Source organism: Manis javanica, chromosome 11, assembly GCF_040802235.1.
Source record: "Manis javanica isolate MJ-LG chromosome 11, MJ_LKY, whole genome shotgun sequence".
Taxonomy (NCBI): Eukaryota; Metazoa; Chordata; class Mammalia; order Pholidota; family Manidae; genus Manis; species Manis javanica.
In genome coordinates, this window is record NC_133166.1 from 53,575,476 (window position 1) to 53,600,960 (window position 25,485).

The 25,485-nt window shown below is 43.9% G+C and overlaps 1 protein-coding gene across 3 annotated transcripts; it reads right to left on the bottom strand.

The window, feature by feature from the left end:
• Window positions 1-3,406: 3,406 nt before the first annotated feature.
• CD59 (CD59 molecule (CD59 blood group)) lies at window positions 3,407-23,684 on the bottom strand. 3 transcript variants are annotated; one of them, XM_037019722.2, is made up of 5 exons: window positions 23,589-23,606; window positions 16,143-16,294; window positions 13,496-13,580; window positions 9,858-9,959; window positions 3,407-4,867 (listed from the first exon to the last, which is right to left on the bottom strand). In XM_037019722.2, exons 3-5 carry the CDS (start codon window positions 13,560-13,562, stop codon window positions 4,665-4,667), a joined length of 372 nt encoding a protein of 123 aa, XP_036875617.1. In that variant the 5' UTR covers window positions 13,563-13,580; window positions 16,143-16,294; window positions 23,589-23,606; the 3' UTR covers window positions 3,407-4,664. The 3 variants fall into 3 exon arrangements, with proteins under 3 accessions (XP_036875617.1, XP_017499044.2, XP_073072482.1); XM_017643555.3 differs by lacking the exon at window positions 16,143-16,294 and having other exon boundaries at window positions 23,589-23,684; XM_073216381.1 differs by lacking the exons at window positions 13,496-13,580; window positions 16,143-16,294; window positions 23,589-23,606 and adding an exon at window positions 13,319-13,466.
• Between the last annotated feature and the right edge of the window lie 1,801 nt (window positions 23,685-25,485).

The following is a 25,485-nucleotide window of genomic DNA, read 5'->3' on the forward strand; positions in this document are numbered from 1 at the left end:
CTAAAAATCCAATGCCCATTACCGTAGGTACCATTGTCCCAACTGATGATGACACAGAGGCTCAGGGTGGTGAGGTAGTATGCTTAAGGCCTCAGAGCTAGTTAGTGACAGAGGCTTGAAAAAGGACCCTTCATGACTATGCTGCAGGTACACTGCACTTAAGGACAGGTCTGTTGCAACAGAATTTTATTGTAAATGTAAATTTAAAAAGCAATTTCAAAGCTACGTTATTCACATCATATACACATCATATACACATCATTTCCATTCCAATCTGTAGTGTTCTTTTGACTGCTTCCTATACGTCAGAGAAGACCATGGTTTAGTTAGCAACTGTCAGCCCTCTCACCACCAGTTGTCTTTGTCAAGGATGTTTGGTTGCAAAGAATAGGAACTTTCTCAAACTAGTTCAGACCACAAAAAAGGGCAGAAAAGAGTTATGGTATGAACAGACCAGACTAAGTGCAAGGGCAAAGCCATCCTGGCCCCACAGACCCTCAGTGAAATGAACAGAAAACAGTAATATGTAAACACTCTGATGGGTTTGGGTATGGACAATACTGTTTATAGTTACTGAGAAAAATTAAGTGAACTCATACATATATAGTGGCTTAGTACAGTGCCTGGCACACATTAAGTCATCAAGTTGTGACCATTATACTCCCTGTTGAAAAATTTAATGCCACATTCCTTTTGTCTACACTAGTAGAGTTTACAAATTATAACACCAAGTTCCAGTTCTGGCCACAGCACCATATCATCACACCAACACAAGAGCTGTTTACATTCCAGTAAGGGCCACCACCACATTTTAGCATCAACATTTTAGGTCACCTGATTGATATATCTGTAAAACCTACAGCCAGATTGAGTGGGGTAGTTGAGCCAGCATGAGCACTGGTCCTATATAAGATCAACATACTGGGGTTGGCTAACTTGCAAATGGCCAATTATAGAAGGATGGGACTAGCAGCACCCTCGGGAAGCTGATCAAGAAAAGGAAGCTGCGTATTCTACAATATAAGAATGATGAGTTTCCAGGCTAGTACACTTGCCCCCTGTGGGGTGCAGGCTACCCCCTCCCTACAGAGCTACTGGGGAGAAGGGTATCTTTACCTACAGTGGAGCCTCATAGGCACTCAAAAGTTATGTACTGTGGTCATCTGTCTTACTCTAAAATAAATGTGTATAAATAGGAAGCTTTAGCTTAAATAAACATTTTATGGTGAATAATGCTACAGTAAGTAATATGAAAAGGAGATCTTTGGTCAGTTTTACTTATGCCAAAGCCAGTGGAGTGAATGCAATGTGATTCACTGTTGATTCTTAGACCCCTGCAGCTTTAACCACCTTGCACTCTTGTGTTACCTGTCTTTATTACAGCTCACTTCCTACCTTCCAGATACTATACAAATGGGAGACCTCATGCCCCACAACAATTATTTGAGGTAGGTACATGAAGCCAGAGTCCAGAGAGGCTCAAAAAACCTTACCCAGAAACAGCCATTTAGTAGAAGAGACAGGCTCTGAACCCTGGTTCCTAATTACAAAATACACTTTACTGTTACTATCCTGAAATAAAACATTTACAAGAAATGGCTCTTTGGAAAAAGACTATGGCAAACAGTGTTTTAAAAATTTCTCCTGCTTCCAGAAAGGCCTAAGTAGGTTCTGTAAATCTCACACTGTTGGGTAACTTAACTGTCCAGTAAAAAAGAACTGTATTAATGTTTTTGTCTCTAAGAAAAGGCAGAAATAACTTTCTTCAAAGCAAAATCACCAGGGTCTCATTCCACGCTTCATTCCAGAGTCAGGTTGGAGTACATTAAAGGCAGTGTGCAACATAGGGCAGGAGAGTGGCCGACTTGGTGAGCTCAGTGTGCCCTGAACTTGTCAACATATTTACCTTGGTGACCAAGTGCAATTCAGCTAACTTCTCTAAATAGTTTCCTCTTAAGCAAAGTGAGATTATGATAGTACAGATAAAAATACGTATAAAACAGTAGTGACTCTAGAGCATCTTAATATGCTGATGGACAGTGACTGCAATGGGGTGTGGGGGGAACTTGAGAACATGGGTGAATGTAGTGACCACAATGAATGTATTGACACCTTAATTAAAAAAATATATGTAAAACAGAGAGCACTAAACCCTGCACCAGAAAGTATCCCTCATCATAGTGAATGCCAGTTCACGCCAGCTCCATGCCTTCTCAGCACATAAAGAATCCCTTAGAGAGAACTGTTAGCATTAGTTTGGATCTGTTTGCAAGCAACAAAACCAATATGAGCTTGTAGACTCTGACCACCGATTAGAGCTTATAATGTGCAAGGTAAGTTATCTGGCCTGTCAAGGACTCAGGTATATAAAGCACATTTCTTACTCTCAAGAGGCCCAAAGATGAAAACATGTAGGCTGGGCAGGCTGTTTTACCAGGACACACATTGCATGATGTTAAGTCATGAGGCCAACTGCAAGGACATGAGGCGAAATATCTGTACCTTGAATCTCAGTACTTCCCAGAGTAAGTTGGACAATGGGTCAGCATCAGGACATATACAAGTTCCATTAAATATACCTTGTATCCTTAGCTCATCCCCCCCAAACAGAAGACCTAAAGGGGTTATCATGACCCAATATTGACCCGAATGTGAAAGTCCCGTAAAGCAATGCAAAAGTGATTGACTCTTTGCTCACCTGACCGTTGCAGTATTGCCTTTGGGTCTAGACACCCAACCCTTGGTCTACCACAGGAGTCATCACAACTTTCTGTAGAAAGAAACCTTGAACTTCAAAGCCATTTATATGACCCCTGCTGATTTCAATTCCTAGCAATCCTCTCCCCATCTTCCCATTTAGTAACACCCAGCTCTGCTTGTAGAACTGCCTCTTCTTTCTCACTCTGGCCCAAAAGTGGACACATGACTCAAGATAGCAGATAATCTCACCCTGGAATATGAATCTTGAGAAGCTTCTGGAATGGCCCAACTCCTGGCTTTTTGTAGTCTAATTGGCTTCTCCTCAAGTTTCCCCAAATTCACTTTTTTGCTTAAGTGAGTCAAAATTGGTTCTGGTTCCTTGGAACTAAAAAGCCCAATATGAAAGGAGGTGCTTTGCTCAGCCAGCTGGCTATGGGCATGGGCAATACTTCCTCAGGCAGAAAAGAGTTATACCTAGTATTTTTTCTTGGAATACAGAATTGAAAATGATGTAAGGAAAAGCACTGAGCTAACAGGGAACCCAAGTGCTGAGGTCAGGCCAGCTTTTGATGAGGAAGTCATGTCTTTGTTCACGTAATGGCATCAGCCGGAGAAAATCGGTCCTGCTCAAGATCGCTTTTCAAGTTGCTACCACTTGACATGGCGCACATGCTGGTATCCTTCTGGGTCAATAACCACATTCATGCATTTCTTCAGATTTTATTGTCAGAAAGGCATCATTCATTCCAGCTTGTCTTAACAGATAATCAAGGGGTTTAAAAACATGTTAATCACCAGCACCCACAAGAAAAAGGCAAAACTCTGTCTTCTGAAAAGGTGTACAGCCTTTTAGGAAGTGGGTAGAGCCTCCAAAAGCCTTGACACTTGTGATTATGCTAATAACAACCTTTACAGATGTGTTTTACACTATCTGTGCCAAATCAATTAGGCATCAACAGGCTGGATACCTGCAGGTAAAATACACCCCTGCAAACCTGTCACTGTTTCCAGTGAAATTTGGAGGTCCTAAATTGTAATCCAAAAGCTCTCCCCATTATATTCATATAGAACAGATACACATCTGAAGTCTTTTTACCAGTAATATTTAAAATAAGCACACCTAATACTACAAGTCACGTGTAACACAGAATGTTCAAATGTTCAGTGTTTGTGTGACAAAAGTCAAGCTATCCCTCCATTCCAGCAAAAAAGACAAAAGGTGGGGGGCAGTAGTTTTAACACTTCAATGATTTATGCTGTTAAGTTTTTCTAGTGAAAGACAGGAAAGCCTGTATAAAATTTAGGGACAGAGGAAAAATAATATTTTAGCCATTGGTACCTCTTGAAAGACAGACCTGGTATTTCCATGCCCTCCCATCTGGACAGCTTACCTCCTTCCCTGCCAGACACCTTCTAGTTGAGAACACAAGAGTCATTCCAGTCAGTCCTCATTAAGAATCTTATTGCCCCTGACTGACAGCCCCTATTTGGAATATGCATCATGCCTACATGGCAACACAGGGACCATGAAGGAAGAGGATGGAAGCATTCCCTCCGAGAGAGACTGCTGAAAAGCAACTCCCTTGCCCCACCCCCAGAAAAGTACTGATCATACTTTTTAACTACATCCAAGGAATCAGAGGGGAAATAACTGAGGATTGTGGAGAATCTACTCAAGGTGTCACTACACAGCTGGTCCTGTAAGGAGCAGAGGAAGAAGCATGTAGTCTAGGTCAAATCACATTTGCTCCACTAATAAACTTCTTACTATCAATGAGTCTTCTCTGAATAGGACTGGTCTTCACAGTCTCTCAGAGTCCCTCTCTCTTATCCAAGTTGCTCAAACTAGTTTTAGCCTTCCCAATAGAATCCAGTTGGAAAATATAAAGCCTTTGGAATGCAGCAGCAAAGGAGAAGAAATATACATAAACAGGGAGTGTAGGAGAAGTTCTCCTGCTATTGATTTATAAACAAAGGTTCCAGGCTGCTGCCAGCAGCGGGATCACCAGCAGAACTGTTTTCCCTGACACAGTGGTTCCAGCGTTTCTGTTACACAGGTCTTCCTGGCAGCATTTGTACTTAAGTTTCTTCTCTTGTAAGGTTTTCGCAATGTAGTCATAATTGCAATTGTTGAATGTCCAACAATGGTAGTAATGTAGCTCTGACTCTGTGGAGGGAACACACACACAAGGGTAAGCAGACAAGGGGCAAAGTTCTTTAACTGCCTTTGGACTATTGGTTCTACTTCTCAGGACTTATCCTGTGGAAGTAGAAACATTTGGTCAAGAATGTGCACCCCAGTTGGGGATGTAAAGGGGAACAATTAAGTAATGATGATACAGATCTAAATGAAACTTATGCATAAAAGTCACATCAGAGCCAGTGCAGCTGTGTGTGTGTGTGTGGCAGGCAACAGGCAATCATATGGATGTTTTAGAGATTTACCATTAAAGGCTCCTTTTGACCCAGAAATGCTACTGCTAGAATTTACTCTATAATAAAGTTCCTCGTAGAAAGGGTTAAGATGTATGTCTGAGAATGGTCACTGCAGTGCTATCTGTAACAGCAAGAAACTAAAAGACAGTCTTTTAGTAAAACAGTGTGAAGAAATTTTGGTAGAGTTCTACACAATGGAACTCCATGAAGGTAAGGAATGATATAGGCCTGTGTATGCTGATGTAAAAGTTTAAATTTTTTAAAAATGCAAAAAAATAAATTGGACTTCAACAAAATCAAAACTTTTGTGGTTCAATGGATACTATCAAGAAAATAAAAAGACAACCCACAAAAAGGGAAGAAATGTTTGCAAATCATATATCTGATAAGTCTAGTATCTAGAATATATAAAACATTCTCACAGCCTAATAAAAGAACACAATTTAAAAGTGGGCAAAGGATGTAATAGTTCTCCAAAGAAGATATACGAACAGCCAATGAGCACATGAAAAGACATTCAATATCATTAGTCATTAGGAAAATCAAACCACAGTGTGGATCACTTTACATCCACTAGGTTGGCTATAATCAAATTGGAAAATAACAAGAATTAGAAAGGAAGTGGAGAAATTAGAACCCTTGTATGTTACTGGTGGAAAGGTAAAATGGAGAAGATACCTTGGAAAGGTCTGGCAATTCCTCAAAAAGTTAAAAGAGTTACCATATGACCTAGCAATTCCCAAGAGAATTGAAAACTATGTTCATTTAAAAGCTTACACACATATATTCATAGAAACATTATTCAAAATAGCTCAAAAGTGGAAACAAGCAATATGTCTATTCATTGGGGAATGGATAAACAAAATTGGTATATCCATACAATGGATTATTATTCAGCCATGAAAAGGAATAGAGTACAGATACATGCAATAACATGGTGAACCTTAAAAACCATCCTCAGCAAAAGAAGCCAGTCACAAATGGACAATACTGTATGATTCAATTTATATTAAATGTCCAGAAGAGGCAAATCCATGGAGACAGAAGGTAGTAGCTGCTAGGGTATGTGGGAGGGAGGACTAGGGAGTGACTGCTAATGGGGAGTTTCTTTTTGGGGTGAAAAAATGTTCTGGAATTAGATAGTAGTAATAGTGGCCCAACCTTGTTAATATACCAAAAGTCACTAAGTTGTATACTTTAAACTGTGTATTTTCTGGTAGGTGAATTATATCTCAATCTCAATAGAAAAAGTCTTAATGCAGAAGAACAATATGTAGAATGTGAGCCATTTGTGTCAATAAAGTGTGGGGGGGGAAATGTATTAATTTGCTTCGGAAAGATTCCCAAATAATTTAACAGTGTCACCTTCACAGAAGACTCTTCTTCATTTATAAATTTCTGTATGGATTTTGACTTTAAAAGTCACTGGATGAATTTACTAAAAAGAGATTTTGAACTTCATTTGAAAATTATCAGACCGTTCAGTAACACAGGAATCTCCAAAAGAACATGTCACTATGCTCCCAAATTTTTGCACACATAGGGAAATAAAGGCGAAAAATATATATGCCAAGTATAGTGGATTTTTACTATTTAGACAAGTTATGTTAAGTGGAAAACAAATGTTAGTTGAGATAGAGGAGTTGTAGATTTTTCTCTCTAAAAGTAACTGCCTATGTGCCAAGATTGTGTGCTGGCTGCTAGAGATATGCAGATATAGAAGGTATGATCTCTGCCCTGGAATTATTTTATCTTTTGTGAAAAAAACACAGGTGACTATGTCCTTATTTAAGGCTTGTAGTTAAATTCATTCAATTTCATTCATAGCTAGGAAGAAAACTTCTAAGCTTCTAACTAACTGCAGGTATTACAGCCCTCTTCTTCCCCCCAGAGGAGACGAGTTTTTGGACTAGATTTTAATGAAGTTTGGGCAAGTGGCAGAGGTCAGAAAGTATTCCAGTGGCTCTATTTGCTTGAGTCATAAGTGTGAGTGGATACTCCTAATGCTGTGCTAGAGGATGCTGTTGGAAAGGACAAACTACTGTGTTATGTAATACTAATCAGGGAAGGCTGACAGCTTGGGGAGAACAGGTAGTAATTTATTAATAATGCTACTGATGAAATCAGTTACTATGTGTCCTGCAGTACGCCAAGCACTTATTTGCATAACAACCTTGTGATGGTGAGCTTCTCACCAAAGCCACTGTAGGCATCACTCAAATAAAAGGAGATTATATCAGAGTCATGGAATGGTAAAGGTTGTCTTTTTGCTTGGCACATCTTCCCTATTCTCTTTGCAGATCTGGCTTTAGTCTAACTTCACCAAGTAAGTCCCCAATTGTCCTAGGAACCTTATGTGTGCCTCTTATTCTGAAGGCCATTACAGCAATGGTTATCACCAGTAATAGTGGCTGAATTAATACACCACTTCTATAGACTTAATCTGCACAGAACTATCATACCCATTTTCTGCTCCAACTGGTCCACTGATCCCAAGAGGTAAGTACTCCCACTTTATAGCTGGGGGAAAAGTGTGGCCAGAGTAGTCAAATGATTTCTCAACTGTAGTGCCTGGCCTCTGAGTCATGTTTGTAACAGCGTTCCCATTCCCTGCCTCCCCCAGGCTGATGTTAATCACAGCTGGAGGGGAATTTAGGTGCTCTGTAAAAAGCTATCTTACTGTAAGGTCAAACTACCTGTTTTCAAAAACTGCTGTTATCACATGTCTAGCTGAAGTTTTGAGACATAGTCATGAGAAGAAAAATATTTAAGATTCATACCATCCTTTTAAAAGATAGACTTTATTCTTTAGAGGACTTTCAGATTCACAGCACAATTGAGCAGTAAGTACAGTTCCCTTATAGACCCCAGCATTCCCACGTCTCACCCCAAACCATCTTCCCCACCAGAGTGGTACATTTGTTACAAATGATCAATGTACATGGACACATTATCACCCAAAGTCTATAATTTACATGTGGGTTCACTTTGGGTGCTGTACATTCTATGGGGTTTGACAAATGTATGACATGTACCCACCAGTGTAGTGTCATAAAGAGTCATTCCACTGCCCTAGAACACTGTGCTCCACCTATTCATCCCTCCCTCTTCCTTGTTAACCTCTGGCAACCACTAGCCTTTTTATTGTCTCCTTAGTTTAACCTCTTCCAAAATGTCATATAATTGGAATGACAGTATGTAGTCCTTTCAGACTGGCTTCTCTCACTTAGGAATATGTATTTAAGTTTCCTTCATGCCTTTTCATGGCTACATAGTTCACTTATTTCTAGTCTCTGGATGTACCACAGTTTATTCACCCATTCACCTACTGAAGGACATTCTGATTGCTTCCAAGTTTTGGCAATTATGAAGAAAGCTGCTGTAAATATTTGTGTTCAGGTTTTTGTGTGGACCTAAGTTTTCAACTCATTTGGGTAAATATCAAGGAATGTGATTGCTGAGTTTTATGGTGAAAGTACGTTTAGTTTTTTAAGAATCTGTCAAACTGTAACATTTTGCATTGCCGCCATTTGCAAAGAACTCCTGTTGCTTCATATCTTTGTCAGCATTTGGTGTTATCGGTGTTTCGGATTTTGGCCATTCTAATAGGTGTGTCTCACTGTTTATTTTAATTATTTTTAAAAGCTTAACAATTCATTATGAGTAAGTTCTAGGGATGTAATGTATAAGAATGGTGACTAGTTAATAAAACTATTATATGAAAGTTGTTGAGAGTAGATCTTAAGTGTCCTCATCACACAAGAAAAGGTAACTGAGTTGATGGATGTGCTAATTTCTTGATTGTGGTAATCATTTTACAATGACTATGTACATCAAATCATCATGTTGTATACCTTAAATATGTAATTTTTATGTCAGTCATACTTCAGTAAAGTTGGAAACAAATAAGAGTTTAACAATTCAAATAAAACAATGGGATTTGAGAGTTGGAAAAAAGATGGTGGCTCTAACCTACTTGCATCTTTCCCACTCTGCCTCACCGCTACACTCATTTCATAAATAAAAGAGGCAGAAAGAACTTAACTGGTGCTAGGACAGAGATCAGAGCTCCTAATTACTGACCTAATAGTTATATACACATAATATTGCCTTTATTCTCTTATTTGGAAATTACCCTTTTGTAGTGGGGGCCCAAGAACACAGAGATAAAGTTTAAGAAACAGGTCTCTGTGCTGGTGTTCAAATACTTGTGGGGTGAATGACTACATTTTCTCCAGGGGCCTTACTATGCTTTCTACATTAATGGTGAATTAATATGGTCCTCCAAATCAAGGCAGAGGAACCGTTCCCCTACAGAATCAAGGAGCTTGCATGTAGAGGTTGGAATTTTAGCTGCATTCCAAGAATTTATATAAAAATTATCATATGCTCCAGTGTTTTAGACAGGATAACTCTGATTTGTCCTTACTTCCTGAGGGGTTCCTCCTTTCTGGGGAAATTCATCTTCTTCTTCTTTCTCCCAGGTTTTTCTTTATCTCTGGATCTCCCAAGCCTTTTATGAGTCTACCTGGTGTGTTTAGAATTCCCTGATACTGACAATGGGAAGTTTTTGTGGTAGAAGGTTTAAGAGTAAAAAAACCTTAAAGGGTTTTTAAATTTTTACCTTGATGGTACAAGTCAAATAAGAATGAGAATGGTATGCATTTTTCCCCAGGCCCTCATCATCCCATCACACTTAGGAGAGAAGGGGAGGCTCTTACCCAGTTGGACGAGGATACATGCATTCAAATCAGGTGGGCATTCGGAGCTCGAATTGCACTGAGACACCTGGTTAATACAGTTGTAGCACTTCAGGCCATAATCTAGAACCAGGAAGAAAAGCCAGGACCTGTTAGACCAGCACTGACCTCCCTCTGGGAAGCAGAAGCCCACCACCTCCATTATTATGGGGCAGAGACTGGAAACACACAGCGTGTTTCTATTTCCACAAATCTGCAGCAGGTATATTTTTTCTAAGCTCAAACCACAGTTTCAGCAGCATTTCTGGATCCTAATGCAAGCACAAACATAATTTCCCTGTTTCAAAATCCATGTAACTGCAATTGCCCCATAATAAATTTAATTTTTTATTGAAGTATAGTTGACATATTAATTTCAGGTGTCGAGAACATGAATTTTGAATCCCAAGTAAGCAAGATGTTATTCTCCAAAAAAATTTCCATTCTTCTGATTAGATCTGTATTATAAATAATTGTACTCAATTATTACATTTTGAATTTTGTCCATTAAAAATCTGTAGAAATTTGTTTTCTCTCTTGTTATTTATATAAGCCAACATAATATCCTTGATTTTGTCTCTTGTTCTGCAAAGCCCAAAATATTCACTGCCTGGTCCTCTGCAGAACAAGCTTACTGACCTCTCGGATAAAGTGTCATCACTGAAGCTGCTCCCCATGGTGGGACTGACTCATCACCAGAAGCACACACAATCCAGGATGCATACACTCTCAAGGCCATGTGTGTGGGGGATGGGGGTGTCTGAAGTCAGGCATTAGCAGGGACACTATACACAAGGGTCAACTTATTTCAGAAGCAAATTGCCTCTAGTTCCCCAATTTGAAAAATGAGTATTGCTCCTATTCACATTCTTAGGATTTACCTTTGTGAGCTAAGACTTCAGGTTTTGTTGGATTATTTTCCCTTCCCATTTTTATAACAATGGTGACAAGAGATGATCCACATCTATGATGGGAAGAGGCTGAGAAGTAAGAGCTGGAAGAAAATTTTCCTGACTCATGTGGACAGACCCTTTTCTATAATCAGATATGACCTTCTTCCTGCCCCATCTGCCATGTAATCAAGATTTGACAGCTATCTGTGTGAAAAAACATTTTCAAAGATGAAATATGCAAAATCTCATAGAAGAATGTCATGGTTAAACAAGAGTGTATTTTAGAACCCAAGATTCCAAAGCTGAAGCCCTAGGTTCATGGCCAGGGGAGGGAATCTTCTGGAAGGCCAGAAGAAAGTGGGTCCTCACTTCCTGAGCACAGACACAAGTCAAGCTCTCTATAGCACCGTAAATGACCACACCTGCTAGGTGTGAAACCTCACTTAGCAGAGGACCCTCTGATTTGTGAAGGTTCTAGATTAACCTTGGAGCATCACTACAAAAAAACTCCCTTCCTCCCCATTTTGTTTGCAAGTGACAGACAGATGCCTGGAGAGTCCACCTTGAGGGCCTCACCCAAGGACTCCAAAGCAGTAGAGGTAGAGCAGCCCCAACGCCAGGGCCAGGGCCCCATCAGCCTACTACTCTGCCTCTTCTCCCCCAATGTCAACGTTTGTCATGTCTGCATAAGAGAAAAGCAACAATGAGAAGGGACAAAGATGCAATTTTTCTACAGTCCGTTCCCTACTCCAGATGGGTGTACACAGCCATGAGAGGAAATAATGTCAGAGGAGGTGGTGGTCTCGCCTGGCTATTTGGGAAGGCCATTTGAAAAGGGTGCCGATAGGAATGAATTTTCTCCTGGCTAGAGCCAGAGTTCATTTTAATTCTTGACAAACCTTTAGACAGAAGAACCAAAGCTCCCACTTGGAGCCCCTGTGGGACAGAAATATTCAAGCTCACACATTCATTCAGTGTTCAAATATTGGTGTATTTACATGCTAAGCTCTCAATTTTCATAGATATGTTATAAGACACAGGCTCAATGATCTCCATCCCCATTTTACAAGAGAAAACTAAGACTAAGCTATTAATTAACTTGCCCAAAGCCACTCTGCTAAGTGAGAGAGCAGGGACTCAAACCCAGGCCAGCTGCTCAAACCCAGGCTGTCTGTTCAAGCTTGGTTTAACCATGATATGCTTCCAATTGTCCAGAGTAGAAAAGAGAAGTTAATAGCAAAAATTGTGGAGGAGACCCAGGTCAGGGGCAAGCAGGAAGTCAGGGGACAACTATGTGCGAGTGGAGCTCCTAAGCCAGGCAGAGAGGCTCTGACTCAGGCTAAACAAAGGGCGGTGCAGAAGGTTCCCCTACAGGGTGCTCAGAGTCTGGGCAGCTGCAGAGGAAGCCTCTCCCCTACGGGTGCATGTGCTTCATACCCTGACTCTCCGAGGAAGGGCCTAGGTGCACCCTGAGACCTGTCACAGAACAGCGGATGGCCCCAAACACAAGCCTGCCCCATCAACAATGCAGACTGCTGGATGTCCACTGTGACCAGGCTACTCTAATTACAGAAAACACACCGGGTACAAGAATTGAGATAACAAGGTAGTGTCATAACATTGGTGAATCACATTGCAATCGACCCTGACTAGAACTAGCAGTGGTGGGGAAGGAGGGAAGCCGTGACCTCCTATTTCTTAGAAAAGGAGCATATTCAAATGTGTCCTTGGGCTCATTTCTTCTGTGTTTCAGTTTCCTCAACTGTAAAAAGGGCATAACAGCACTGACCCCTCATGGCATAGCTGGAAGGATTGAGTGAGACAGGGTTTGGTACCATCCCTAGGACACAGTAAGAATCCTATACATGGTCACTACTAAAGCCTCTAAAATATGACATGCTCCAGCACAGCAGGCCTCTTTTTATTGCTCATGGCATTGCTATTCCCTTTCTCCTCCTAGCACCCACAAGCCCCCAAGACTGGTAGACACCACCTGACACAGGCAGAAATTGACATCTGATCCTTATCATGGAGCAAAGCAAGTAACAGGCCTTCCCACCACTACAGAAATAAGACTCCAGAACACACGATGACCTCTGAGAGCCAGGGAGGGGCCAGGAAGGAGTTAAGAGCAGTCTGGTGCCAGGTTGCTTGGGGTCAACTTTTGGCTATACCACTTCTGTGTGATATTTCACAAGTTATTTAATCTCTTTGGGCCTCAGTCTTCTCATCTGCCAAATGGTGATAAAAGGAGTACCCAGTCCATAGGGTTGACATGAGGATTAAATAAATTAAGTATGTGTGAAATGATTAACACAGTGACTGCCACATGTAAGCATCAGTGCTGCTGCTGTTCATTCTCACGCAGGAGAAGCCCCGGGGCCGGAGGACTGAGCTCAGCACTCTGAAGGTGGCACCCACTGCTGTCCCCAGCAGCTTGTGGTGAAAGCGTGAAACCAAAGCTGCTGAGCCTACTCCCTCCCTCCGTCCCCCTCGCCCCACAAGCAGATCTGTAATCCAGGATGGACTGTAACTCAGGAAGGTGCTCACCTGAGGGCAAGGCCGTAAGGTAGAGGTTGTCACACAAGCCTGGACCTGTAACACTGGATGGCAAAGGGACCAAAACCAGGCCAGAGGCCAGTGGCATCGGCTCCATCTTCCTGAGACACCAGACAACGGAAGCTCATGGCCAACGTGGCCCAGACCGTGTCCCTCTGCACCACTCACCTGAATGGCACAGGACAGTCAGGATGAGCAGGAGCCCAGGCAGGACGAACCCTCCCCTGCTTCCCATTGTGATTGTCCACAGAATCTGGAAGGAAGGGACACAAAGGGTTGTCAAGAACCAGCAAGTGACTGCTAGATATCTCAGAAACCAAGAGTTGTAAGGCATAGGAGGTCTTTAGGAAAAAGAGGGAAAGAGCTAGCAGACCAAGAAAGTATGGGAAACCTACCAGCCAAGCTGGGGGGCTATGATCAAGGGATGCTTTCAGGGGGGCAGCATGGGGTACCTCTTCCTGCCCCCAGACCGTACCTTCCTGCAGACAGGCTGCTGGTGCTGGTGACAGGGGCAGCCGTGGGGAGCCAAAGCACCCAGGCCCCATCCCAGCTCTCACCCCAGTGTTCGTGTGCCCTTGAACAGCAGTCCCTCCACGTCTCAGTGTTTGCAGTTGTACAGCTGGGACAGCACTACCTTCCCCAAAGGGTGGTTCAGTCAAATGTGAATCCAAGAAAAGTACTTTAACTTCAGTAACTAAAAATCCTGCTCTGCCAGCCCACCCAAAGCTACTGGCTAAGCTGGAGCCTAGCAAGCGCCACTTCTCCAGGCCATGCCACCATGTGCATCAGGTCAGAGTGTGACTCTGGAGGGCACCAGTATGCTTAGTTGCACAGAAGCTCTGGCTCCCCACATTAGCAAGTGGGATGGGGACAGCTCCTTGTTCACTCTGTGGAAGCAGAGAGAGGGACCTGGGGACTTTGATGACTAGTTCCCATTACACTAATGCCTAGATGAGCAGCAGGGAGCAGCAGGGGAGAAGAGGGGAAAGCTGAAATGCTTCGACCCTCCTTTCACTTGATAAGGAAGCAAAGGCACTGGAAGGTTTGTAATTACCTAAGTCTAAACCATGAATAGCTGATCTAAGAGGTTTCCCAACCCACCCCTACTTCCCTGAACCCATCTTGAAACCAGGAAGCAATAGCTCCTCTAAACCACAGTACTCCCCATTCTATTCTGAGCCCCACCGGGCAGGCCTTCTGCCTGGCAGACAGATGAGGCTATTGGTAGGTAAGCCCCTGCCCTCCTCTAGGTTAGCAATGCCATCTCTCACACCTTTGAAGGTCATCTGCTGCTCAGGAATTGGTTGATGAAGGCCAGGGAGGGTTGTGAAGATGAAAGGACAGGGTCTGGCTTTGCCCAAAGAAGAAAACCTTGAGTGAGCCATGACTGTGTGACAGACAGGTGGCTTTCTGATGTGTGCGGAACCAGGATGAAAATTAAACTGGGCCTGGCTTTTCTTTACAAACTGAGTACCTCCCAGTTCCCTCTGGCCTCTTCAAAACCTGCAATAGCCTAATAATGTCCCCCGCGCCCTAACCCCCATGCCAACCCTCCTGGGGGGTTGGGGACCCACAGTAACCCTGCACGTGGGGATCTGAGACCACCCACGGGCCGTGGTTAAGAGCTCAGGTGCTGGGTGGTGTCAGGTCTGGCTCTGCAACAGCAAGCCAGCCTCATTTTTCTCACCTCTAACTAGGGGCAGTTACCTCGGTGCTTCCCAAATGCAGGAGAACTAGGTGGGAGAGAAAGTTAAACAAATATGCACTAGTCAGTCAGTCACAGCCCAGCAGTGGATGCTACCACACCAGCCACACCTAGTGGCTGGCCTGCCCTGAGTCCTGCAGGCACGTCTACACCTCCCGGTGTGGTGTGTATGTGCCTGAGTATCTGCCTCTCCAGGAAACTCCCTTCCTGCTCCCTGAACCTCAGAGAAAGAGGCCCCGAGTTGTGTATACCCTAACAGATGCCAGCAGCAGGGCCCAGGGCTGGTACCCTGACTACCCTGCAGTGCCCTCTGCCCAGAGCCAGGTGAATAAAGTGAAAAAATTCACAAGCATTCTCTCCTGGCCAGTGATCTAGCCCCAGCACACTGCTGCCTTCCTGCCTGGTTCCCCACATGCAGGGATTCTGGATGGAAAGGGCGAGTTACACACTCAACTTAGGGCTCAGAGTGGCTGCAGGTGACCGAGGAGAGGAAGGCACTGACTGAGTCCCCAAATAGGGAGGCAGGGAGCTTCAGACACTTCCTAGAAGTTAGGAATAGCTACTGTGCCAGGTATCTCCATGAGGAGGAGGGCGGGATCCCCTGAATGGGAAGGTATCAACCTGGCAGGAGCTGCTAGCACCCGACTTCCCTGGGAATAGTTCATGACATAAATAACACCACTGTAACACAGGTGGCCTATGGAGAACTCGTCCCTGATGGAGTACATGAGAAGGAACTGGCCTACTCAGAAAGGCTTGTCTCTTAACAAAAGCAGCAGAAAAGTGAACTGGTCAAGGGTCAGCTTGTGGCATCTGGTCTGGGGGACTTTGAACAAGGCCTTGAATAGTTCTGGCTCCGCCACTTACTTGCTGGTATTAACTCAATATCTGAGCCTCATTCTTCATCCAGTAAACATGGGGATAATGACAAGTACTGCATAGCACAGTGTCTGGCAAAGGAAGGCCCTCAAAAAGCAGTACAGTAGCCATTGTTAGTATTACTGGGAAGTCATGGGGTTACCAGGAGGAAGTTGGGCAGGGCCCCCACTGGGGGGTGAGGGATGTTGATGGGGAGTGCTGGGTGGCATGGCAGACAGAAAGTAGCCTTACGGAGCCGGACAAACACTCTGGACTGGATGAGCAGGGGAGATCTTAGGCCCCAGACTGAAGGCCAGGCCCCAGCTTCTGGTCGGGATGGGGAATGCCAAGTCGTAGTTTCAACTTCACACAAATGGCTGGTAGTAGCTGCTTCTGTGACGTGGCTGCAGGAGGGCAAAGAGGATGGAGGAAGTGGCTAGTGTACTGATGCCAAGGATGAGCTGTTCCAATCAAAGTAAGAGCTGGTCCTTAACCACTACTACAGTATGAATTTCCAAGGGCAAAATGTCATTATAGAGCAGAGGGGAGGGGAAAGAATAGCTGCCTCCAAAATGTTAACAGTAATTCATGCAAAGAGGGATTATTTATGATTTTTTATTTTTCTTCCTGACCCTTTGCTTTTGATGTTTACTGAGTCCCCAGATAGGGAGGCAGGGAGCTTCAGACACTTCCTAGAAGTTAGGAATAGCTGCTGTGCCAGGTATCTCCATGGAGGAGGAGGGTGTGACCCCCTGAATGGGAAGGTATCAACCTGGCAGGAGCTGCTAGCACCCGACTTCCCTGGGAATAGTTCATGACATAAATAACACCACTGTAACACAGGTGGCCTATGGAGAACTCGTCCCTGATGGAGTACATGAGAAGGAACTGGCCTACTCAGAAAGGCTTGTAATGAACCAGTATTAGTTTTATAATTAGACGTATCAGGAAAATGCACACGTCACAAATGTTTCCCTTTTCATAGTCATGCATCACCTACCTTTTGGCAAATCTGTTTCAGAAAAAACAAAACCAAAAACTGAAGCTCATGGTTTGAAACTCTTCCTCCTAGTCTAAAACACCCTCCATTTAAAATTTTAAAATGGTGCCCATAAATGTAGACCAGATGGTGGGTGAACCTGCCATGTCTTTTGTGAGCCACCCAAACCAAATACTTATATGCCAGATGCACCCAGAAGACCTCAACACTCTCTTTTCTAAACATATTAGGACTCATTTAAACAGTGCATTAGTTCCTGGAAACAGCCCTGAGTGACTCTGAATAAGGTGCACAGAATGAGGTGGGGTGAGCCTTTGGGAACATGCTGGAGTTGTCCAACACATTAGGAGCACGGGCAGTTTGCTGGGTGGCTCTGAGGTTAACTCTAAAGGGAATTCCTTCAGGGGGTTCCAAATAGGCTTTTCATCACAGGAGAAGGTAAACAGTCAAGACATATAAACACTGTTCAAAATAGTAAAATTTGGCAGCACACATCTAACACGAGGTTGAGTAAATGATGGTACAATTCCATTACAGGGGGGAGCGTGCAGCCATCACGAGTAACAGACACAAAAGGCTGTTTATAATGTATTAAGAAAATAGTCAGTTTAAAATAGCTATAATCTCACTACCTTTTCTCAGAAATATAATGCTTAGAGTACAGTATCAACATTTATGAACATTTTGGAATATGTGGTTCACAGAACGGTAGAATTATGAGCAGCTTACTTATGCCATGTATTTTCTTAACAATGAGCATTTTTGTAGAAAGAGCTCTTAACATAATAGCTAAATATTTTAATGTGTTTTTGTATCATCTGACTTGAAGTTTCTTTTGATTTTTCTACTACTCAACCTGATTAGGTATAAAATGCATATACTGCCTCCCAAAAATGGCCTTTTGAGGAAAAAAGTGTTCCATGTATATATATTCTCCTATGTCTATCTGTAAAGTTGTTTTAGCCACAGACTATTATTTGTAAAACATGGGACTTGGATGTTCTTCCAACAGTCCTGAAACAGAGACCTACATTATAATCCCACTTTGCTGCCAGTTTTTATAACTTTAACACAGTCAACTCTTACTTTATTTAGTTCCTTATTTATGAAGTGGCAATCATGAGTTTATATGATGATAAAATATAAAATTAAGATGAGGGTTTTAAAGCTCAGTATGGGCTAAAATGTGGCACTTTAAGGAACAAATAAGCAAAGAAATGCACACACAATCCTGGGGTGACTCTGTCCTGGGCTCTGACCTGAACCGGAAATATTTTTACTTCTAGGTGCCAGATTTCTGAAATTCTTCTCATTTACCAGGCTGGCAAAATGAATAGCCGTAGAAGTCAGGAGAAATGGTAGAAGAAACCAGAGCTGTTCTATTTGAAAAAAGTATCACCAAAGAGGGTTACTGCCTTCAAACATGGTAAGGGCCACCAAGGAAGGGAAGGAGAGCGGATTCTGTATAATTTCAAAGACAGCATTAGGATCAATTAATGAGGCATTCTGGACTTCTGAGGAGTGGCTATTCACCCTCACTTCACCCCTCCAACCTCCCTGCCAGGCACTGTGCAGTGTCAGCACATACGGAAAGCAAGTCCCTTGGGCAAACGTAAAAAACTCCCCATCACCTGGAAATGTTCAAACAGAGGGTAAAGATCACAGATCAGAGATGATGCAAAAAAGATTCCTGCAGAAGGCATCTATGACATACAAAAGACTCTCACTCTACAATAAAACCAACCTAATCATTATTCACTTCCACCTATCTGAGTTGTAAGGGGAATCAAAAAAGTTGCAAGGTGATTTATAAATACAGGCATCCCTTATCTGTTTCCTGAAAATGTTTTGGGTGGCAAATTTATGGACAGTGTGAGCCTGTAATCCATTATTTTAAATAGGAAAACAAAGACATGTTACCATCCATCCAAAAACCCCAACCAGTCTCCCCAAATATCTGTCTAAACAACCCAAAGAAATTTGAACATGAAGCATTTCACACACCAATGATTTAATAAGGTTACTTAAATAAACCTAAAGAATTCACTGGTGGGTTGCTTTTTAAAAATTTATTACTGTGAAGGAGGTTCAGTTTGGATACTTGCAGTCATTTCCACAACAGTCATTTCTGAGCCCCACTATGAGCAGGTGCCATGCTAGGCTCTGGGCTACAGGGACAGCTGAGCCAGGCAAGGCCCCCCTCTCAAGGGCCTCACGGTGTAGTGGAGGTAGACAGCAACCAATGCTACAGAATAAGAAAACAAAACACGACAGACCGCTTCTGAAACCTAGGAAGCAACAGAGCTATCCCGAGTGCTGGTAAGGGCAAACCCTGGGCCCCACCCCTACAAATTCTGATTAGCAGGTCTAGGATGGAGCATTTCTAACCCAGGACCTCACTGAGAACCATGGCTGTTAGCAGAACCTGGGGCAAGGGAGAGGCTACTTGAGATAGGGTTGGAAGTGTCTTTCCCAACAGAGCTGTAAAGGAAGCTGTTAGTTCTCATTAAATAATTAGAGGACTTTTCTTTTAAGAGCCCATGTGATCACACTGCACCCACTGTCACTGAATGCCAGCCACTGGGCGTTTCTGCACCAACTTCCATTTAGTGAGTAAATATTATGGCCAGTTGCTATGCTAGGTGCTTTTGACATGTTGACTGCATTTAATCCTCATACAATGCTATAATGTAATCTAATCTCTGCCTTCATTTATAAGAGGAAACAGGGTTGAAGAAGGTAACTACCTCACAGGACTATGGTAGGTACAATAAGTAATGCCTCTCTCCGCTAAAGACTTCTTCCAAATTCCAGGACCTGAGAACACAGGTAGTCTTACATGGCAAGTGACTTTGTGGATGAGTTTAAGGTTATAGAGATTATTCTGGCTTATCCAGTGGGGCCAATGTTAGCACATAGGTGACTGCTCTGAGGAGGGAGGCAGTAGAGTCTGTAAGATGTGAAACAGGTGCGGCAAGAGATTCCAAGAGTAGAAACTCAGCCCACTTACTGCTGCCTCGTGAAAGTTGGGGGGCCACAGCGAAGGCACAGAGGTGGCCTGTAGAAGCTAAGAGTGGTCCTCCCTCTGACCCTCAGCCAGAACAGAGACTTCAGTCCTCCACTCACAAGGACTATATTGTGCCAGTATGTCAATAAGCAAGGAAATGGATTCTCCCAGAGCCTCCAAAAGGGCCAGAGCCCTCCCAACACCTTGATCTGAACTCTGTGAGGCCTATGTCAGACTACTGACATATGGAACTGTAAGGTCAATACATTTGTGTTAAGCTGCTCTATGTGTGGTGATTAGTTTCAGCAGCAATAGAAAACTAATACAACCACCTCAGAACTGGCACATGGTAGAGCAGCATTTAAACTCATGTCTGTTCTCTTCACCAGTTAAACCAGTTTAACTTAAATAGTTACTGGTTTAAATAGTAACTGAAATAAATTAGTTAAGCTGAGGCCACCAGAGAAAAGATTTCACATCAGCAGTGTATCAACAAGACTCAAGAGAAACCCATGAATTTAGTTACTGCTCCTGGGAGCCTAAGGCCTTAAAGGCTGATGAACTGTAAGGCTAGAATAAAACCCATTGTTTTTATTTTACAGGAAATTAATTCATGGAGGCCCCAGGGAGATGAAGTTAACTGTCCCAAGGCAACAGGTTAGTTGCAGAGCCACACAAGGTAGATCTTGCTTCCATTCACCAGGGGCTGGTAACTCACATTACGCACTGGCTAGTAGTGTCAGGGGCCTGCTGGAGCTTTGCCTCCTTAACACCTTGGACACACACAGTTGCCCGCAGCAGCGAAGAGTGCTGAGATGCTTAGACAAAGACCATTTACTCAGTTCAGAGGAGTAATGACCTCAGCAGGTAAAGACAGACAGAAAGTCACCATCATAATTAAACAGCCCCTTCCAGCCACCTTGAGGTCCCACTGCCAGATACAACCACCACACGGTAAATCACACAAACCTGCAGCGTCTCCCACAAGCCTTTACTGTCATGTTCCAGAACCCTAAACCCTTGGCTCTGCAAAGAGAGCCTCTCATCAGAGAGCCTGCACATGGCCCTGCCCTTTGAGATTACACATGCAGAGCTCTTTAATGAAGATACATCACAGAGACAGAAGGCAACAGTAAAAGCATGTCTTTCCCTTTGGGAAACCTCAAGGACCTCTAGGCTTAGTTTTGTCTGTGGCAGGCTGGCTGAAAGTTCAAGATCTGGCCCAAAATTGTTAATGTGCTTCCTTTCGAGAGCTTGGACCTATAGCTGTCAAAGATGAACTCCGTTAGATAACCATCTCCTCACCCTAAAATCCATTTAATTTGGGCTTTTATTTTCCAAGCCACTTAGCATAATAGGATGCTTTCCTTACAGCAAGGTTCAGCAGTTTCCTATTTCTACTTTGAAAATACAGAAGCCTCCAATTTCAGGTATGATTGCTCCTTAGAGAGGAAAGGCCCTAATTCCCCTTGGGGTCATAAATTTCCCACGAGAGTAAATAACCACATTTTGGGAAATGCTGTTCCCTCTCCCAATTAACATTCTGAGCTCTGTGTGCCTTCCTTAGGGAACTGGAAATTGCCTCCAATGGAGAACACAAATTAACTGCTGTGGGGTCACACGGGTACCCAAAATATTAACAGCCACCATTTGTCCTCAATATATCAAGTGCCAGACTGAGACCTTTTCATGAATTATATCATTTAGTCCTTTCAACATCCTATGAAGTTAGGGCTATTATTTAACTGATAAGAAAATGACGTTAAATAGCTTGCTCAGGGTTACCCAGTAAACAGCAGAGCCAGGATTCAAGCCCTGGTCTGATGTCAAAGCCCAGGCCCTTGACCACTACACTGTGACACATGAACTTGCTAAGAAAATGACAGGTGGATTCTAGAGCCACAGCCATCAACCAATAGATTTAAGCTAGATAAGACAGGGTGAAGTGGTAGGAAAGAGGGGTTCCCCTGAGAACTGAAGCCCAATCTTTGGGTTACCTCTCCTGTGTTTGAGGTCTCTCCCTCCTTTTCAAAGTGTCTCTTTTCACACACTAACTTGACATAGTGTGGGCCATGTCTCTAAGTTTACGGGCTGATTTGTTTAGAATGAAGTAAAAGTATTGCAGTTGAGAAAGGAGGGGGCATCCAGGTTCAGCTGGGGCCCCTCGACTTCTTTAGGAAAGTCACCAGCAAGTTAAGATGATTTGTTAAAAGAATCAGCTGGTTACAGCAGGAGACACTTTGAAAATGGACTCAGGATCTTACAGAAAAAAAAGCTCTGGTCAAAAGGAAAACCGGAGGAAACCTGTGGGGGTTGGAAATGTTAATGACAGGGCTGTGCACAATGCTTGGCTTGCTAAAATATAGACAGAAACTTCCAGAGGGCGTCACGGACTACTGGACAGGGCGTAGACCCTTGGAATGCCGGGGTCTGCGTAAATGCTTAAACGTTGGAAAGCGGCCAGTCGCCTGCTCCCGTTGTTCCCATGAGCCTGAAGGTGTTTTTCACAAATTTTGTTTCTGCGTAGTACACTTCTAGTTAACCAAGCACGTTGCACACATAGAGCTCTGTTTTGTGTTTCCGATAATCAACACATGAAAATCTTTGATTGTATGAAAGGTTTAAGAATGATTACATCCTGTGATTTTCTACACTCTTGAGATCTGCAGCTGTGGTATTTTTAATCATGACGAAAAGATTTGAAAGCACACTATAAATACGAGGGCGAACTGAGGAAAAGGGTCTTCGCCTTTGAGCGGCGACCCCCTCGCCTTCTCCTCCCTTGCTGTAAAGTAAGGTGTGGAGTAATCCTTCACTCGTCGTCTCAGGGATTGCTGGCCCTTCCCGGCAGAAACCTCTGCACTAGAGCCTTCACAAGGGGGCAACCAGATCAATGCCCCATTTCACAAACAAGGACTCTCCTGAAACCCGAGTTTCCGAAGTCACACAGCTACTGCTGGGGTGAGTCACACACCGCAGCTCTTCCCACCGTGGACTCCAGGCTGACAGGGAGAAGCCATTTCCCTGACACTGTTCTACATGTCAGAGAAATGGAGAATGTTACCAGGCGCATTTCCAGGATCCAGTGGACAGCCTGCTTCTCATTAAACGATACAAACCAGTGCTTAACGTTTCTTTAACAGTCGACTGTCAGGCTGTCAGCCGGCCCAAGGAAACAAAACCTCACACCAAATCTGGACTTAAAATACCTGCCCTGCTTTGTAAAATTCGAAGTTTAGGTCTCTAAGTAAGAGACGAATTCATTATCATTCAGGGATGACGTTAATCTCTTTTCCCCTAGGGCAAGGGCTTCCCTTCACGCTAAAGTGGAGGCAGGTGGCCTAAGTCCCATGAAAATACTCCCGGGGGACTGGAGAGCCTGACCCGCGGAATCTGGGGTTTTGGAAAAGAGCGCCGAGTTCACCCTTTTGTAAACAAAGGAAGCCAGCGTCTGCCCGTGTCTCTGGGGAGTTGCGGCGTGCCACCCGGGGCCTCGAGGCCGGGGATTGTCGCCAGGCCGCGGGGAAGCGAAGGGCCTTGGGAGGTTCGGCCCGGGGATCGGGTGAAATGTCCCGGACGCGGGAGCCGGCGCAGGTAGGTACGGCAATGCCCGGACTCTCTGAACCCCCAGTCCCAGCAGCGGTCGGGCTCGCAGTGCGGCTCCGCTCACTGCCTGGCCGCCAAGCCTTACCTGACGCAGCCGCAGCCCCACTGCCAGCGCCGCTCCGACTGCGCCCGGAGCGCCGCCCACTTTTATAACCTCGGCTCCGGCGGGCTCCGCCTCCTCCCGCAGGCCCCGCCCCCACCCGTCGCCCGTACACCGGCCGCACCCTGCGCGCCGCGTACTGCGAGCCCGGGGTCGGCTTTTTACAGCCGTGGTGTCCAGCCCCCTGGTCGTCCCCTTGCCCACCGCACCCGGGGCAACCGGCAGTGGTCAGGGGCCCGCAGCGCTGAGCGCAGGGTGACTTGGGCCCCACTAGGTTCTGGAAAAAACCTGTCACCAGGTCAAGAGTAAGACCTTTAAAACTCTGAAACGGACAGTTTATGACGTCCTTCTCCGATTTATTATCGGAAACAAAATCATTATGAAACTCCAAGACTCCTAATTTTCCATTTTTTGTTTTAAAAAAATTATAAAGTTTTTTGAAAACTTTTTTGTGCTCATGCCAAGCTCCTACTCGTCCCAACTGCCAAACCCTGCTGCAGCCTGAAGCTCCCTTCTGCTCTGGGACTCGGGCCACCTTCCAGATGGCCGTCGGCCACAGCCACATCCAAGCCTTTTGACTTGTTTGGAACCAAGATGCAACTCTGTTGTGAGCTGAAAAGCTCATATTGGCCAGTCTGGGGCCAGAAGCACCATTTAGAACATTATTTTTATGTGACCACGTAATTTGACGTTTCCATTAGTCGCTCGAAAAGTGCCCCACCCACAGTAGAACTGGCTTTAAGGTCGCCATGCAAGGGAGCATGGGGAAAAAAAGGCAAAAAATACAAGTGTTTCTCCCAGAGACTGACCTTTGTTGGGACCATGAGACATACTGAGGATCAGAGGTAAAAAGACAGGTATTACATCTCAAGACTGCTTATGCTGAATTGGGAGGGGTTGAATTTTCTGAATTGGGAGGGGTTGAATAAAATTCAAACACAGGAAATCATAGGATAACTGATTATGACTTTTGCCTTCTACCCATGACTTAATGGCTTTGGGATGTCAGGGGATAAATTTCACTGGTGGTGCACAAATCTTGGTTTTCCTTTACACAAATTCAAGTCTCTTGCTTTGAGTGTTTAAAGTGTGCCTGCTTAAAACAGCTAATATTGGTATTTCCTTTGATGGCTTGTTCAGATATCTCTTTCACATGCCATTATCTTATATGCATCCCATTAGCTGATCCTTCTTTGAAAGTGTCTTGGATTCTGGGATGGCACTCTACTGATTTTGCTTTCAGTCTGGATTCTTTCCCACTATCCACTCATAGTCTGGTATTACCTGGGTTGGGCTGAGAACCAATGCTATGTGTCCTCCCTGGGAGACTACAGTGCATCCACCATAGCACCTTGGGGATATATGTATTTGCAGATAATTTGTAAATCTTTATTCTCCTGACCACTCCCTTGATCTTTATATTCACATCCAACTGATTGCTGGACATCACCTATATGTCCCACAGATAATCTTCAACTCAAAATGTTCCCAAATCTGAATTCATCTCCAATGTTCAACTGCTTTTCCTGCAATTTCATAAACAAAGCCAGAAACCTGGGAATCAACTTTGATTTCTTCTACTCGCTCACATCTCATTGCCATCTCCTACTTTATCCTTTCAGTATCTTGATATCTTGATTCCATCGCCTCTTCAGTCCCCACTTATTGCTACTGCCCTCAGTCCTGTAGTGTGTCCTACTTAGGCCATTACTGTCCTGTCACACCAGGTCACCATGCCGCATGTATTCATTCCTGTACCTCTTCCCCTTTCTCTACCTATTCTCCACATGACTGTTTAGAGACCTGGCTGGTTTACTTCTCCAGCCTTTGACTTTTTACTTTTCATTTAATTTTTCCCTTTTCTCTTCATCTTTCCTGGAAT

Excerpts from the sequence above, each read along its gene's own strand:
- CD59 (XM_073216381.1), bottom strand. The coding sequence starts at position 13,424 with ATGGAGCCGATGCCACTGGCCTCTGGCCTGGTTTTGGTCCCTTTGCCA. Across the intron at positions 9,960-13,318 it reads CCTTACGGCCTTGCCCTCAG|ATTATGGCCTGAAGTGCTAC; the intron begins GTGAGCACCTTC and ends TCCTGGTTCTAG. Across the intron at positions 4,868-9,857 it reads ATGTATCCTCGTCCAACTGG|AGTCAGAGCTACATTACTAC; the intron begins GTAAGAGCCTCC and ends TTCCCTCCACAG.